This window comes from Mauremys reevesii, linkage group 11 (assembly GCF_016161935.1).
Source record: "Mauremys reevesii isolate NIE-2019 linkage group 11, ASM1616193v1, whole genome shotgun sequence".
Classification (NCBI taxonomy): Eukaryota; Metazoa; Chordata; order Testudines; family Geoemydidae; genus Mauremys; species Mauremys reevesii.
Window position 1 is genome coordinate 4,176,284 of NC_052633.1, and position 16,923 is coordinate 4,193,206.

The 16,923-nt window shown below is 45.9% G+C and overlaps 1 protein-coding gene across 7 annotated transcripts in view; it reads right to left on the minus strand.

Moving 5' to 3' along the window:
* Positions 1-2,622: 2,622 nt before the first annotated feature.
* The window catches only part of COL6A3 (collagen type VI alpha 3 chain), a 113,651-nt gene continuing 99,350 nt past the window's right edge, over positions 2,623-16,923 (minus strand). For all 7 annotated transcript variants that reach the window (XM_039494305.1, XM_039494307.1, XM_039494304.1 and 4 more), the window contains 2 exons: positions 4,809-4,979; positions 2,623-3,450 (listed from right to left, as the gene is read on the minus strand). In XM_039494305.1, coding sequence (XP_039350239.1) covers positions 3,410-3,450; positions 4,809-4,979 — 212 coding nt within the window. In that variant the 3' untranslated portion in view covers positions 2,623-3,409. The remainder of the gene's footprint in view (positions 3,451-4,808; positions 4,980-16,923) is intronic.

Here is a 16,923-nt window from a genome sequence, read left to right on the forward strand (position 1 = left end):
AGCTGACCACTCCTGGCAGAGCCCTAGAGATAGGAATAATTGGAGATATATCAGTCTCCTAGAACTGGAAGGGACCTTGAAAGGTCATCAAGTCCAGCCCCCTGCCTTCACTAGCAGGACCAATTTTTGCCCCAGATCCCTAAGTGGCCCCCTCAAGGATAGAGCTCCCAACCCTGGGTTTAGCAGGCCAATGCTCAAACCACTGAGCTATTCCACCCCCTAGATAACCACACCTGGTTAGTCCTCATTGGCACATGGAGCTCACACGGGTCATTCTTTGTGCTACTGGGGTGACTGTGGCTCTTTGACATCACAGATGTAGTGTTAATGGCACTTAGGGGTATCAGAAGAAGTCGTGTAGATCAGATGTAACCCAGTCATCATCTGAGCATCACTTTTTCACTCTGTTTAGCGCTATGAATATATTCTGGCTTTTGTCCCCATGGAAACAAATGTTAATTCTGATCCTATAGAGATTTGTGGGATCCCTTTTCCTGGATTAACCTGTTAGGCTTTCGGGATCCTTTCAAAGGCAATGGATGCCCTTTGATTGGGTATGACTCAATATGATGATACTAATTTGCCTAATATGAATTCCTGATGTGACCATCACTCATCTGCCTGTTGATCTAAATCGGGATTCTCTGATCAAGCAAGCAAAGGTGGCACAGTCCACTTTCAAAGCGTTGCCTTGGCCAGTAGCTTTCTAGGATCGTCTTGACTAGATCTGGGAACACCAGGTCCTAAAATATTATAATTGCCATGAGCAGCACTGGAAATATCTGAAATTCCAGCTCCAGATCCTTCCGTTTCTGCAGACTTTTTCCAGACTGGGTAAGGAGGAAAACCCAAAGATACCATCTGTTTCTTGATGGCCCTTGTGGCTGTGACTGAATTTTCTTTTATGGCCACGTGGGACCATTCTGATCATCTAGTCTAACTTCCTGTAACACAGAAGGATCCAGATCCATCTTCTGGGGCCTGGATCTGACGCCTGAAAAGGGGGGTTCTGGGGCAGCTGCTGGACTGACAAGTCAATGTGGAGGGGCAGTGTTATTCCCCACTGTCCTATGTGTGTATTGGTAGGGCTGCTGTCACACCACCGCCCCCCAAAAACGAGGAGTCCTTGTGACACCTTAGAGACCCACTCCCCGATGACTCTTGGTGCTGTAGGCCATCAGCAGCCTGGCAGCCATGGGGGGAGTTGGCCAGCCCTCACTCCTGGAGAGTTTAACAAGGGCGCTGAAGGCATGTGAGCCTGAGGACAGGAAGGATAAGGAGGAGACCAAGGGAGTGCAGGGTTAGTGGTGCTGGGGGTAGGGAGCCAGACACAATGTGACTTCCACCAATTCGGTTCAGACGCTTGCTCCAGAATCTGATCTCAGCTGCTGTTTGAGCTCGGATAAGAACCCAGATCCTGACACCTCACTTTGGCATCGTCCGGCCTGACAGGCAAATTTCTCTAGGTGACTCATCCCCATGCTGGAAGGTTTCCTCTCATTTCATAAAATGCCTCCTCGATTTTGGTTTGACTCTGTACATGGAGCGCAGTGCATGCTGGGCCTTGTGTGAGGGCAGCATTGGCTCACAGAGCCTTCTCCCACCTCCTGGTACTCTAGCATAACTGTCAGCTACACCAGCAGTCCCTGCCCTGGGAGGGGCACATCGGGGTACTCCCTGATAGTAACCCAGACATGCAAATCACACCAAAGAAGGCGAGGTGGCAAGCCCTGGCCCATCGCACACTGTCCCCTGGAACTGGCCGATCTGGAGCGGTGAGCAGCTGACAACTCCCAAAGGGATAGTGCAGGAGGCACACTCCCATTACCCATTGGGAAGGGGATGTTGCAACTCTGCACCAATCCTGGCATTGACAGGCAGGTGACAGTGCATAAAAAGGAAGGGCAGAGGTGTGTGCAATGTTGCATTTACACATCCGGAGGCTGCTCGCTGAAATCAAGGTCACTGTTCCTAGCCTGCCTGCGAGCATGGGCCAGCTATATTTTTTACCCTGGAAGCTTCCTGAGGGTGTGAGCCTGCACCCATTGAAGTCAATGGGAGTGTAGTCACTGGCTTTAGTGGGTGTCACCTCAAACCTCAAGCCAGGGTCTTGGCTAGTGAACCACACAAGAAATCAGTATTTTATGATCTTTTACAAGGCAGCATGGTCCAATAGTTATGCCATTAGACAGCAGCTCAGCAGAGCAGGGTTCTATTCCCAGTGCTGTCACTGACTTACTAGGTAAGCTTGGGCAAATTACTTGTCCGCTATGCCTCAGTTTCTCCATCTATAAAATGAGGATAATGATACCAACTTCCTTGGTCAAGTGCTTTGAGGTTTATGGGTGAGAATTGCTACAGAAGAGCTAAGTATTTTTATTGTTCGGTCTCTAAAATCCACGTTAAGTTCCTTGTTTCTTTATTTTGGTCAATGATTGAGGCTCTGATCCTGCAAAGACCTATGCATGTGCTATACAGGAGGTCAGACTGGATAATCCAGTGGTTCCTTCTGGCCTCAAACTCTGACTCTGACTTTATGTGCTAATGTTGCTCATGGGAGTAGTTCCACTGAAGTTAAGAAACCATCCACGATTGTAAAAGATGGCACAAAACCACGAGAGATTCAAAACCTCCAGTAGACTTTATTTAAAAGTTCTTTTGTATAGACTTCCTAAACACAAAAACCACAATTAAAAACAAAATCCCCAGCCCTGCAAACAAACAAAAAAGATACAACACACAACATTAGAGGAATGCCAAAAACATTCTACACCACGACTTAAAAATTCTTTAACTGAGGTGTTGGTCCCAGCAGTGCATCTGTATTCAGAAATCTTGCTTTTTTCCCCCTTTTCTGGTTTGATTGATCACATATGTCACAAATGCGTAAAAAAGAATCAGTTTGAAGTCGAATCCAGCAAGAGTAAAAAACAGAATGAAAAACTGAACTGCCTGTTTATCAGAATTAATGACTCCTTTACACATAGGCTTTCCATCTAAAGTTATGCTCAGTTATGAAAATGATACAAGCAAGTACATAACAGTTGCAGTGAAATTATTTTGTCCTTATTTTCTAGACTTTACATTGCCATAAACAGGCATAATGCCAGAATCTGAAGGAAATGGTAGTTTGTAGACATGTTCTAACAAAATAATCTGCAGTGGATAACTATTACATATTGTTGAAGGTATACACTATAACCCGGACACATGTAGTACTCAGTCCACAAACAGTTTAGCACCATATTGATAGGTCATGCAGCAAAACACTCTCTTCAAGGTTTGCTTGGAATTTAAAGCATGAAATAGTACAGTGCAAGGTAGTCTATACCCTTAGCTTCTAAAGGGGTAAGTTGGCATTGGCTGACTCCTGGTTCTCTGAGAGGTATGTGTTGATATTTTGCTGTCTTTAGGTTCCTATTGTCGTGACAACCCCAGGATTAATGTGAGCTGAAATTTGAATGGAGAGAAAAACAACAACATTATTGGGTGGCCAGGAGACCCTGCACGTACAGCCCCAAACAAGGCAACATTTAGGCACTGAAAACCCCTTTTTCACAGCCTGTGTGCAGGCTATGCCGACAGCAGCTCAGGAGCAGGCCGGGGCGGATGTTGCCCTCAGAGGCAGGTGGATGGGGAGTGAGTAGGCATCCATGGAGCCCTGACCCTACCCTCAGCACATTGGCTAGTGGAGCAGCCTGGTTATGCAAGGGGTGGTGCGCTGCACCTTGCAGAGTTATTTCCCAGCAGAGCAGGGGACAACCCCCTGGGAGGAATTGTTCCTGAAGCACATGCAGATCCTGGGTCAGGGTGGAGACTAGATGTGCTGCTCTTTATGAGGGGCACGTGCAAGGAACACAACACAGCCCTAAATATGCTGTTCCTCAAGATCATCGCCCAAGTGGCCTCTCTTGAGGCCATTTATACAAGGGTTGACTGACTACTGTAACCAGGAGATGTCCTGATCTCTCTGGCCATGCCTCACAGATGTGCCCGTGGCTATGGAAGTGAGGAACACATCAAGGATGGCTGTCTCCCCAGGTCCTGGGTATGACTGACGCCACGTCTATGTACTCTCATGTCCTAAATTAAAGAGCTAAGCTATAGCACACAATATAGGGTGCTTTTTGTCCTGCCAGCTCTCTGCTGTCCTCCCGTGACCACAGATCTCTTGTACACAAATTTAATCTATAGGAAGGCAGGTGATCACAGCAAGACCCCAACTGGGATGACTGCTAATGGGCTGGGGTCTAGTGTCTTCCCCATATGCAGCAAGTCCTTCCACTAAGCTACACTTGACATTTTGGCCCACAGCAACCAGTGGGCGGGAGCAAGACCCTTCTTGGAAGAGAGACTTCAAGAAGGATAATTCAGTGCACCTGTGCTCTACTCCATAGCACACTGAAGTCAATGGAAAGACTCCCACTGACTTGAATGGGGTTTAGCTCAGGTCTTGTATGGAAAAGGGATTGTAGTCACTGTCAGAATTGATATCTGAGCTCCTTTACAGTCTATTTCTGGAATGTCCACGTGATACACGTTTTGGAGCATTCTGTAATCAGAAGCCAGTGTTTTGGTATCACATCAGAAGTGAAAATTTCCTGATGCCGTAACTATTATGGACCTGACCCACAACTGGTGTAAATCAGAACAGCTCTATTGAGGTCAATGGAGTTACACCAATTTACACTAGCTGATGAGCTGTCTCCATGATCTTAAGTGATGATTAACTGCCAACACTTCCACTTCATCTCTCCAGCTATTGTAGCCAAATGGAGATGTGTAATGGCAGAAGGGGCTCCACTTACCAGGAATGCAAACTTTTTCACATTCTTTCTGTGTGTTAAATTTGTTTTCATTTCCACCGCAGCCACCATACCAGAATCTTGCACAGCTCTTGGTCCCTGAGTCATAGTACCATTTGAGCGTGAACTCCCTGCAGGTTCCTGCTTCTTTTTGCAACCTACAGATATCTGCGACTACAAATAAATAGAGAAAGAGAAAGACTTAGCAACCGATAAATGCAAACACCACCACCACGTTTCCAGACAGGCTCCTGGACTTCCATGGTTTCAGAGATACCATTTGACACAAAGTCAGATGTGTCCTCTCAAAAAGTGCATGCTTGGAAGACTGAGACAGATGGATCGTTGGGTACATGTGGCATGCAGGATTAGAGAGACAATCTCCTTATTACAACATACAAATGACCAGTTCAGACTATTGGTCCGTCATTCTAGAGTCCTGCCAGTAGAAGCTGCTGCTTCAGATAAAGGCAGGACTGCCATCACCCACCCACAATTACCTAGCCAACTATGCAATGTTTTCCAGGGAGGACAAAATTCCTTCCTGGCCCCTGCAAGTGATCACTTGAAGCTCTGAAGCACATGATCTGGCCAGCCCCTGTGTGGGAGCACTTCCCCTTCCCCTATGTTGCACTACTCAGGGGCTGGCCACAATCTTGATGGGAACATAGTCTCTGCTTCTTCCAAGCATCCCCAAGAATGAGGATGGAGAGAGGGCAGGGCTATGTCTGTGTTCCCGTCTGCGCCAGCCAGTGGAATTGGCTGTAGAATTGGAACAGGCTGCACTAGCGTCAGTGTATGCGGCCCAGTGGTGCCAGAGGGGACTGGAAGCTCCAGCGGCTGTATGCCCTGTCTGCTCCCCACTCTCACGTGCCTAGGGAAGAGGGAAGCCAGACATTGACTACAAACAATGCTGACCGAAAAGCCCACTTCCAGTCCTTTTTAAAATCCAAGCCCGGTCAAATTCAGGCCTGCACAGGCTGGTCTGTGTAGTGAGAGCTGCTCAGGTGTGGGAGTGAAAAAGTCTCATTCCTCAGTCCTACATTGGGAACAAACTCACATCTAGTGATGAGGGACAGAGCAATGGTGTAGTGGTGCTGGATCCTCTCCAATGGCTGTAAGCAAATTCTGCACACTGACCTCTCTAGTCTGTTCTCAAAGGACAGTATTTTCTCTCCTACTGACAAGTTTACATTTATGTTTTTCTCTTCCAGTTTTCCTGGCACCAAACTGTTCCGGCTGCATAGAGCGGGCTCTCACCGAGAATGTCGCAAATGAGTCCACTAGATGTGGACAGATGTGATTATGTGTGTGGGCGGGGGGCAATTTAAAGGGTTGCTCCTTAGCATTAGCTGTGTCTGGGTTTGGCAAGGGTGTGACATGACGGATAGTACATTTCAAAATTAGGTGACTATATTTTTGGTGCTGATTTTATTATAGTATCTATATGTGTGATAGAGAAACTGATCTGGAAACATTTACGTCACCTTAAATGGCTCCACAAAACTATGTCACTTTCTCACAGTAACAGGGGCATATTTTGTAAACTGTTGGAGTTTGGGATCTAGCCCCTGCCTCACTGATGTCCAGCATAGCTCAGCCAAAGGTCAGAACTCCACCATGCATTGACTACCCGGAAGCCTTCCCGATGTCAGATGGTGCCATGATTAAAGATGACACCTCCTGGTTAGAAGTCAGCTCCCAGCCCTCATCATGTGCCATATTGGCTTGCTGTCGCTGGCTGCTGAATTCTCTTTCCCAAGCAAACACAGGGAAAATCCTTCGGTGAGAAGGGCTTACAGCAGTCTGTGGCACTCGCCACCTGCGTTACCCCATTTCTGCCTTAAAATACCATCTTCTTCTCATATGTACAAAATCTGTGAATGCTATAGAGGCCATCTGAACTGAGGTAATTTGGGACATAATCCCTCTACTTTCACTTAGGGACATTGTTCTTAGACAGTGTAGGCTGAATATAACTTCTTATATTTAGTTAACTTGTTATTGAATGTGCCTGATATTGGGTCAGCCCGGTCAACTGAAACCAGTCTGACCTAAATTTCTGCACATGGTATGTCAGGGTCAAGATGCTTTTCCTCATGGAGCCATTTCCAGAGATGTGCCATCTGCACACAAACAAGATTCTCTGGATTTTTTTAGTGAATCACAGAATATCAGGGTTGGAAGGGACCTCAAAGCAGGACCAATCCCCAGACAGATTTTTGCCCCGATCCCTAAATGGCCCCCTCAAGGACTGAACTCACAACTGTGGATTTAGTAGTTCAAACCACTGAGCTATCCCTCCCCACATAGTTGCAGTTTAAGCCACAGTTGGATCCTCTGATCTCCAGGTGGTGTAAATAGGGGCAACCCATGTGAATCAGCCCCATGATTTACCCCAGATGAGAGGGCTGCTCCACAGGACGACCACAGGGCAAAATTTTATGTGCAAATAATTTTTTTTTGCTGAAGAAAGCAGATTTGGGTTGACCACAATAATTTGCAGGCTCGGGTAGACTGTGGCAAATTGTTTTGGTCAAGCAAAGAAAAAATTTGGAAATGTCAAAATGATTTGTTTGGGCATTTCCGACCCGAAAACATTTTGAGTTTTCATTTTGGAATTTCACACCATTAAAAAAAAAAAAGTTAAAAAAACCCCAAGCCTTTGAAAACTAACAAAATAGTTCATTTGACCCAAAACACTTTTGCTTCAACTTTTTTGTTTCACTCAAAAAATCGAAAAAGGTTTATTTTGGGTTGCTCTGAACCATTATTTTTCTTCAGTTCTGCAACTGAACCAAAAAATCACTTATGCACATGGTTCTCCATGGGACCTGATGGGATGTTAGCAAGCCTTTCCATTTACAGTCTAGTCACAGCACAGTCCTTAGTGACTCAGAGCCAGGTGTCACAGAGTGGACTCGATACACCCTCCTGGTGCAGGGGATGTATAATAGGGCCGAGGGACCCCAGGGGGGTTGGCGAGGGAAGCAGAAAGAGTTTGCAGCTTTAGCTCAATGAGCTGCCCTGATCCTTCACTGGGGTCCTCTACAAAATATACTTAGGACCAGCATCAGAGTCATTGCTGGCTACAGTGTGCACTGCCCTACCTGGAGTATAAAGGTCCAGTGTTTGTCAGTATACAGCAGGGCCGCCCAGAGGGGGTGGGGCAAGTGGGGCAATTTGCCTGGGCCCCGCAGGGGTCCCCATGAGAGTATTTCAGGGCCCCTGGAGCGGGGTCCTTCACTCGCTCCGGGGGCTCCGGAAAACTCTCGCGGGGCCCAGGCCCCCGGAGCTTCTTCCGCTCCGGGTCTTCGGCAGCAATTTGGTGGCAGGAGGGTCCTTCCGTTCCAGGACCCGCCGCCGAAGACCCCAGGCCTCCTGAATCCTCTGGGCGGCCCTGGTATACAGATACAAATCTCTTTGCTGAGGTTATAGCATAGAAGCACTCCCCACCCTAGCAAGAAATGATCTATTAGCCGGATAGATTCACCACCAAGACAGCCCAGGCATGGAATCGGGATTATAAAACCACAGCCTGTCATAGAAACACCATTTATCTGTTTAGTAGAACACTATGTATTTTCAATAGCCTGCCATGTAAAAAGCACTGCCTATTTCTGGGCAGTTCAGTGTCAGCCACAGGCAAGACAAAATCCAGGCCTTAAATGGCAGTGGTGAGGCAGGCAGAATCTAGTGAGAAGACTTGGCCCTGGAGTTCCTGCACTGATCCAAGTGCAAAACAAAGGCTAATACATCTAAATAGAGCCCGTGGAGTAGTGAGTGCAATGGCTGATTGATTAGGTACAGATAAAAATAAAGGTCACGTAGCAGCTACACTATCGATAGGGACCCTGAACTTTACAGTATCAGAGTCAATGGTATTTATATAAGTGGATTTATATTACAACTCCCATTGAAATCACTCGGAGTTAGACACCTAAATACCTTTAAACATCTGATCCTTGGTCATTTATTTTTCTATTTATTAAAGAATAGTTTCTCTTCCAGTTATTTGTCAGCAATGGGGGAGATCCTGGTCCTCTGCTCAGGCTCTTTATGCTACAAAGAAGAGGGACACAAAGCTGGCTTGAGGCACTCCCATTGTGCAGGCTCTGGTGCAAGGAGGTGAATTAGGGGGCAGGAGTTGCGTGCAATGTCCTGGTAATCTCGGTCTGGCATAGCAGCCACTTGGAAGCCATCACCAAGGAACGCAAGTTAGAGCAGTCCTGAAGCTGCCCTAATCTGTGGGTCTAGTTGGCCTCTAGATTAAGGGGTGACGTTTAAAATTGGCAAACAACCATCTTTGACACCCCTCTGGGGTCCTGTGCCATGCACAGATCAGTGGGACCCAAGCATCTTCCTCAATACTTCCAGTTGCTTGTTCTCTTTTGTTTCAGACTGACCTTTTCCAGCCTGCTACGGGATTAAAAATCACACGCAGCACACAAAAAACCAGAAAATAAAATCAATTAGCTGGGGCGGAGAGAGAGACTGATGTTCTAATTGTTGCAATATTTCCCCATCACTTGGGAACATGGGTAGCAAATTCATCATGTGTTTATGTAGTTCATAAACAGCTGCAAGGGGGAAAGCCGGCTAAAGCTAATAAATGCCTTGCAGGGCTGGCAATATTTGCATTCAGTTTTGCAAGACGTTCACAGGATGTGAAAGCGGAAATAACTACTTTTTACATGCTTGATTTTGCATCAGATCAAGAGTACATTTTTTTTTAATTTAAAAACCTTTGCCTTCCTTTCCAGTATGAAATTTAGCCTAGGCTTCTGTAAAGTACAGTTCAATATAGAAACAGGATTTTCAGAAGTGACTAGGGATTTGAGAGGTTTCAGAGTTGCAGCCGTGTTAGTCTGGATCCGCAAAAAGAACAGGAGCACTTGTAGGGATTTGAGGTAACTCAGCATTGGGGCTCCCAGCTTGAGACCCCTTAAAATCAGGCCCTTTGGAAGGTGTGGCAATTTGGACATCGAAAACTTGAGCTATTCAACTGACTAGTCACTTTCAGAAATCTCGGCCTACATGCGTTACAGCTGCAATGGTTTCAGCAGTCCTCACCCTGATTACAAATTTTAGTTAATGTTAACGAAGCACAGAAGACCCAAAGAGTAATCCTCCTTCCCACAAAACGTCCCACTGAGTTTAACAGGCCTAGCTGGCCAAGTAAGGACTAATCATGGGAATAAATGGTTGTGGGATCAGACCCCAGTTTCCTATAAAGCAGTTTTACATCAACGTTGAGGATAAAGGACTTTTTCTCATTAAACATGAGAGAAATCTGCTAGGGCAGTGCTTCTTAGACTTTTGTACTGGTGACCCCTTTCACATAGCAAGCCTCTGAGTGTGACCCCCACCCCATACATTAAAAACACTTTTAAATATATTTAACACCATTATAAATGCTGGAGGCAAAGCAGGTTTTGGGGTGGAGGCTGACAGCTCGTGACCCCCATGTAATAACCTCACGACCCCCTGAGGGGTCCCGACCCCCAGTTTGAGAACCCCTGTGTTAGGGCTGAATATAGTTTCTCTTCCAGTTCTTTTTAAATAACGAGAGAGCCTCCCTGCCTATTTTGTTGTTGTTTTTGGGGGGTCGGTTTGTTTGGCTGTTTCCAGGCTGGGGGAATGAACGGACATTTGCAAGCTCGTTTCTTAAGCTTAGGCAGATCCTAAAGAACAAGACTTAATAGTCCCTAAGCTCTGTTTTGGGAATGACCTTGAACTATGCTACTGAAACTCTGATTAGAAAATAGGTCTGGCAAAGAACTCCAGAGAAAAGATTCCAATGGCAAGTTGATGGAAATAAATAATACTGGTAGGTCCTGGAAGCTACTCAGGGGGTTGGAATGTTAGAATAAATCCCAGGAGATGGATTAAGGGCCTGGAGATGCAGTCAGAAGTGTGCCATACATGTAAGGATCTTTATCACAAACCCGTGCAATTTATCACATTGTCATCACACACACACACACACTATGTATGCAGTTGTGTACTTCACGCAATTATACTTCTGACTCAGAATCTGGCATATATAAAATCAAATCTGCTCTTCATTTGAAGTGTGTGTGTGGGGGGGGTCCCCACTGTGATGCTTTAAGCTATATTAAGAGTCTCTCTCTGTTTTATGATCACATATATCTGAGTATATCTTTGCTAAAAGAAATTCCAATGTGTCAATTGGTTCAACTGCAAACTGTCCATCCTCCCTACTGGAATCACATCGGAAATTTGTTGGCTGCTCCGTTTAACAGTTCTCTATGGCTAACAGTTTATCGTCATGTATAATCCACTGACACTAGGAACTGCAATCCTGAGATAGGAGAAAGTTTAAAAAGCACTTTTCTAGTGCTTGCCATTTCTATCCATTGTCCCCTACAAGTCTGCAATCAATACAGATCTTTCAGTTCAGCTTTGTTGATGGACTTCTGCAGCCAAAAGCTTTTCCAGGCCTTTGGGAGAGGAGGGTGTTGTCTTAAAAAACAACACTCTAGCTCACTGCTTTTTGCATTCCAATCAGCCAAGGTCAAATATAAAAGCCAGCACTTACAAAAATCAATCTGCTCCAAATTCTGGTGCCCCGTTATGGAATCCAGCTGGTAAGCAAAGCTGTCTGACCATGGTATGTATAGGTAGTTAGTTCTCTGCAGCACAGAGTTAGGTTGCACCCTCTCCTCCTTTTTAAGACTAACAACGAGTCAGCGGATATTCTAGATCAGTTGATACACAGTAAAAGTCAACTACTGTTTTACTTTGTACACATCAAATTTCAAATTCAACTTTAGGATTGTTTCTGCTGTACCGTAGCTGAAGATTTATGAAACCGTGTATGTTGATAATGTAGAATAACAACAGCTTGCGGTTATTACATGCCCAAAAAAATACAGGAGAATCTTAAGAGTTTTGGAAAGAAGGAAGGGCCTGATTGTCAAAGGAATCAGATACCATGTGGACACACATCACCCTGAAAGATGAGAGCCTTAATGGGTACAGGCGATAGAAATGAGTCCTTTTGTATATTGTTAATGGAGCCCACTTGTTCTTTTTGATATTGCACTTTGTACACAGACACAACCTCAGTGGTCGGAGAAGAGGTTTCTTCTTCTAGAGCCTTTCATTAAAACTCTCTGGAGCTACCTGCTTTTTGAAAGCATCATGTAGGCAATATTTTTGTGCTCACCTTCTTACCTCTCCTTTATGTGCTACAGAACCTTATTAGCAAGCCCAGATCCAAAGCAACCATCCTCTCTGCTTGTTAAATTAGTTCCTGACCATAGAATATCAGGGTTGGAAGGGACCTCAGGAGGTCATCTAGTCCAACCCCCCTGCTTGAAGCAAGACCAATCCCCAGACAGTTTTTTTTTTAAAAAAAACCCACCCCAGTTCCCTAAATGGCCCCCTCAAGAATTGAACTCATAACCCTGGATTTAGCAAGCCAATGCTCAAAACACTGAGCTATCCCTTCCCTCAGTTTGACTAGCTTCTTTGTTTCTTCTTTCATAGTGAGGGAGTTTTCATTTCAGTGTCAGTTGGAGGGATATACTGTGTGTGAGTCTTCATAGTTAGCCTCTATCTTTGCATCTTGGGTAGTTGATAGTTGTTCATCGATTCCATGTTATTTTAGTGGCTCTCTCAGAAAGGCCATTTGGGGGCAATCATTACATTCAGCCCAGACTCAGATGCAAACGTAGAAGTTGGAAGATGTAGCTCTCCTTGCATATGCTTCATCATACATCTTTGCAGCCACTGGGCCCTTAGTATTTATGGGAGTGTCTAATGTAGAGCCCTGCACGGATACAATTTTATACCCGCAGACAGAAATTGGTATCCATGGAACCGCAGGGCTCTCCAGGAACCGCAGCAGTGAAAGGAGCCGAACGTGGGGCCGCCGCTCCCAGGAGCCAGCACCCTGCGCCAGCAGCTCCTCCAGCGTGGCTGTACCAGTACCGGCCGCAGAACTGTGCTCCGGCAGGGCTGTACCACCCCCAGCCCTTCCACGCAGCTGTCTGCATCTCCTGTCTGGGGGCGTGTGTGCTGCTGGAACACAAGAGCGCAGCCAGGGACAGCTGCCGGTGGTCCTGTTGCCCGGCCCACGCTCTGCTCCTTTCGCCACTGTGGTTCCCGGGAGAGCCCTGCGGTTCTGCGGATACTGAGTTCTATCCGCGGATATCTGCATCTGCAGGTATCAATTTGTATCTGCGCAGGGCTCAAGTGTAATGGATGTTCATAGCACTGTCTCCTAATCCAGAGAATTCAGGGAGCCATTTAGGTGTTTGCTTATTTCAATGATTTACCATAATTAGGGCTCTACCAAACACACGACCGTGAAAAATGCATCACGGACCATGAAATCTGGTCTTCCCCGTGAAATCTGGCTATTGTGGGCGGGGGGGGCAGTGGGAGGCAGTATTGCCACCCTTCTTTCTGCACTGGCTTCACAGCTGGGTGGCTGGAGAGTGGTGGCTGGTGGGAACCATGTGACTTATCCAACCAATACACAAGTAACTGACCTATCTTGGAGAGTGAATATTGAACATTTGCAGTGATCTGTTCATGAGCAATACATGCAAGGAAATCCTGCTCATAGCTAGTCCCGAAGCGAAATTATGCACCATGAATGATTGACGCTACTCTGTGCTTTAATTCTGACTCAGAATGAGATTGGCTATAGCAGATAGCAAAACAGTCTCTCTCCAGTTTTCCTATTAGGCTAAATTGACTTTGACTGTTACACAATGGCACCTCTGCTCTAAAGTGATACTTTCTTATCAGTCCAGTCCTTTTCATGGTCCTCTAGGGGCATTTTTAAACCTCTTTCTCTGATTAGCTTTCCACAATACGCAGCATTTTTGTTGCTAATAAGTGATATTATCTGGTCATGTGTCAGGTTCTGGATTGTGCAGTAATTTGCAGAGGTGCTGACCCTGTCTTCCCTTTGCTTTTTTTTCAGTACTAGTTAAATCTTTTAATTTCTTTCATGCATTTTCCTGGCTCCATCTCCAGGCAATGGATTATAACCTGCAGTTCTTGAGAGACTCTAGGTCGAGCCAACCTCCCACTGACTTTTAGGGAACACTGAAGAGTTAAGCCCAGAGTAAAAGCTGTGTCATCCGGCACTTTACCAACCGGAAAGCTCTATAAACCGGCATTTCTGATCTTCAAAGAACATCCAGTTTATAGTCTGGTTGGTGCGGGGCCGGCAGGCTCCCCCCCTGGCTCCACTTGGCTCCCCAAAAGTGGTGACATGTCCCTGCTGCTTCTAGGAACGGACATGAGGGGTTTGGAGTGCGGGAGCGGATGCAGGACATGGGCCTTGGGAGTTTGGGTGCGAGGTGCTGGATCTGGGCAGTGCTCACCTCAGGCAGTTTCCTGCAAGTGGCAACACATCCCAGCTGCTCCTACGTGGAGGCGTGGGTAGGCAGCTCTGTGCGTTGCCCTACCCCACCCCATGGCCAATGGGAGCTGTGGGAGTGGCGCCTGGATCAGGCACCCCACACCCCCTGCCGTGTCCCAACCTCAGTCCTGAGGCCCCTCTCATACCCAAACTCCTTCCCTCTTAGTTGACTAGAATCTTTTACTTACCAGCATCCCCAATTCCCTCAACATGCTGGATAAATTGGAAAGAGTCCAGCAGAGGGCAGCAAAAATGATTAGGGGGCTGGAGCACATGACTTATGAGAAGAGGCTGAGGGAACTGGGATTGTTTAGTCTGAAGAAGAGAAGAATGAGGGGGGATTTGATAGCGGCTTTCAACTACCTGAAAGGGGGTTCCAAAGAGGATGGATCTAGACTGTTCTCAGTGGTAGCAAATGACAGAACAAGGAGTAATGGTCTCAAGTTGCAGTGGGGGAGTGGATATTAGGAAAAACTTTTTCACTAGGAGGATGGTGAAGCATTGGAATGGGTTCCCTAGGGAGGTGGTGGAATCTCCTTCCTTAGAGGTTTTTAAGGTCAGGCATGACAAAGCCCTGGCTGGAATGATTTAGTTGGGAATTGGTCCTGCTTTGAGCAGGGAGTTGGACTAGATACCTCCTGAGGTCCCTTCCAACCCTGATATTCTATGATAACAAAGCTTTTACTCTACTTGGGGCCTTGATTCATATAGCTTCCCTGTCCAGGAAAGCACTAACGCACATGACTGAAGTTAAGGCCTTGGTGCTTCAGCAAAGGATGTGGAGATCTTGTTTTTGTGCCATTATTTGGGCTTCATCTATGTTGCTTATGCAATTCATTTCCTTTCCCCTGTTCCAGCTTTTGTCCTTTGCGTGATAGTTTTGCATTCTCCAGGTTATTTTTCCTTTGTTGTTTTCTACTTTCTGTGGCTAATTAGCTTCTTATTTACACAAGTCTCCATGTGCCTCCTACGATCTCATTAGCCTTTCTTTCTTTTGTCTGTTTCACAGCAGCTCTTGCCATTCATTCTGCATTCTGTCTCAATTTTCCTAACCATAGGTAATTTCTTCTGTGGGTATTTTGAAAGCGGTTGTTTTACAGGGAGGCTGTGCCAACTATCTGTTAGTCCAGGGGACTGAGAACCAGAGGACTTTAGTTTAATCTGACTTGATGTAATCTTGGGCAAGTAATTTACTCTCTTGCTAAAATAAGGCTACCACTCGCCTTAGTAAAGTACATTGATGTTCCTGGATAAAAGGTATTCTGTAAGTAACGTCAGCTCTATTCTGACCCTTTTTCAAACTCCATTCGTCAGCCTCATGCACCACATTCCCTTCAGGGTCTTCCTCTCCAGCTAAACTTTGAATTTTTCTTATGTCAGGGTGACTACGGGCTCAATTGTGCAGTACGCTAAGCACTCGTCTGAGCCACTGAGTAATCTCAACTCCCACTGTGGTCAACGGGAGTTCTGCTTCTTTTGACTCACTCTGATTTCTCGTGTGTCCACCGTGTGAATTTCAAGTGTGGGAAAACTGTGCTATTAATGAGCAAATCATTCAGACAATTGACTGAATTCTTATTAGTAGTTTAGGCACCAAGACCCTAACTAGTTTCAGTGCATCTAACTGGTGTCTGGGGGTGGCACGGATCAGCATTCATGTCGCACTCCCTGTCAGTACCAGGTCCAGGCCAGGCAAGCTAATAATCCAACCAGAGGACCAAATTCGGTGATGAATCCTGGTCACGTTTCACCTGAGACAAGTTGCGCATACGCTAAGAAGAAGATTTGTGTCTAAAGCTTGCAGTAGACAAAAAATTACCCAGACAAGCTGGGTCTGATCACAGTGTTGTGTTCTGAATTTTGTTCAGACCTCCTAATTAACTGAAATGGGCTTTAAACTGCGGCCATATAGCACATAATTGAAAAAGAGGAGGTGGCCACCGTGAGTCATGGCTTTAATTGATCCCGTCTCACACAGAAAGGTATGACTGGAATGCTAGGCTTGGACTGCTGCTGTTTAGATTTGTTTAGTCCTTTCGTACTTTGGCTGGGTTTGGAATCTCATGTATATCCCAATGTTGCAGCTGTTCTTCATCTCTTTGCACCAAAATCCCTGATCCAACCCCCACCCTCACCCCAGTATCAGTGACTGAAATCTGGTGCTGACTTTTGTATCTCAGACCCATCTCTTTTTTCAATCAAAGATTCAGGCTGAAGTTTGCAGAGGGAAGAGAGTCTAACTAAAACCTGCAAATAAAAAGAAGAATTCTCCTGGAGAATCCTGGAGATAAATGTCTGTCTGCCATAAAGGGGGCCTTTTCATTGCTCTTCTTGTCAAGCTGCTGTGGACTGTCTGCAGAGTAATAATGCCAACTTTAGGAATCATAGAATTGTAGGACTGGAAGGGACTTTGAGAGGTCATTGAGTCCAGTCCCCTGCACTCAAGGCGGGACTAAGTATTATCTAGACCATCCCTGACAGGGGTTTGTCCAACCTGCTCTTAAAAATCCCCAATGATGGAGGTTCCACAACCTCCCTAGGCAATTTATTCCAGTGCTTAACCATCCTGACAGTTAGGAAGTTTTTCCTAATGTCCAGCCTAAACCTCCCTTGCTGAAATTTAAGCCCATTGCTTCTTGTCCTATCCTAAGAAGTTAAGGAGAACAATTTTTTCCTTCCAACCTTTTATGTACTTGAAATATTACTTTAGCC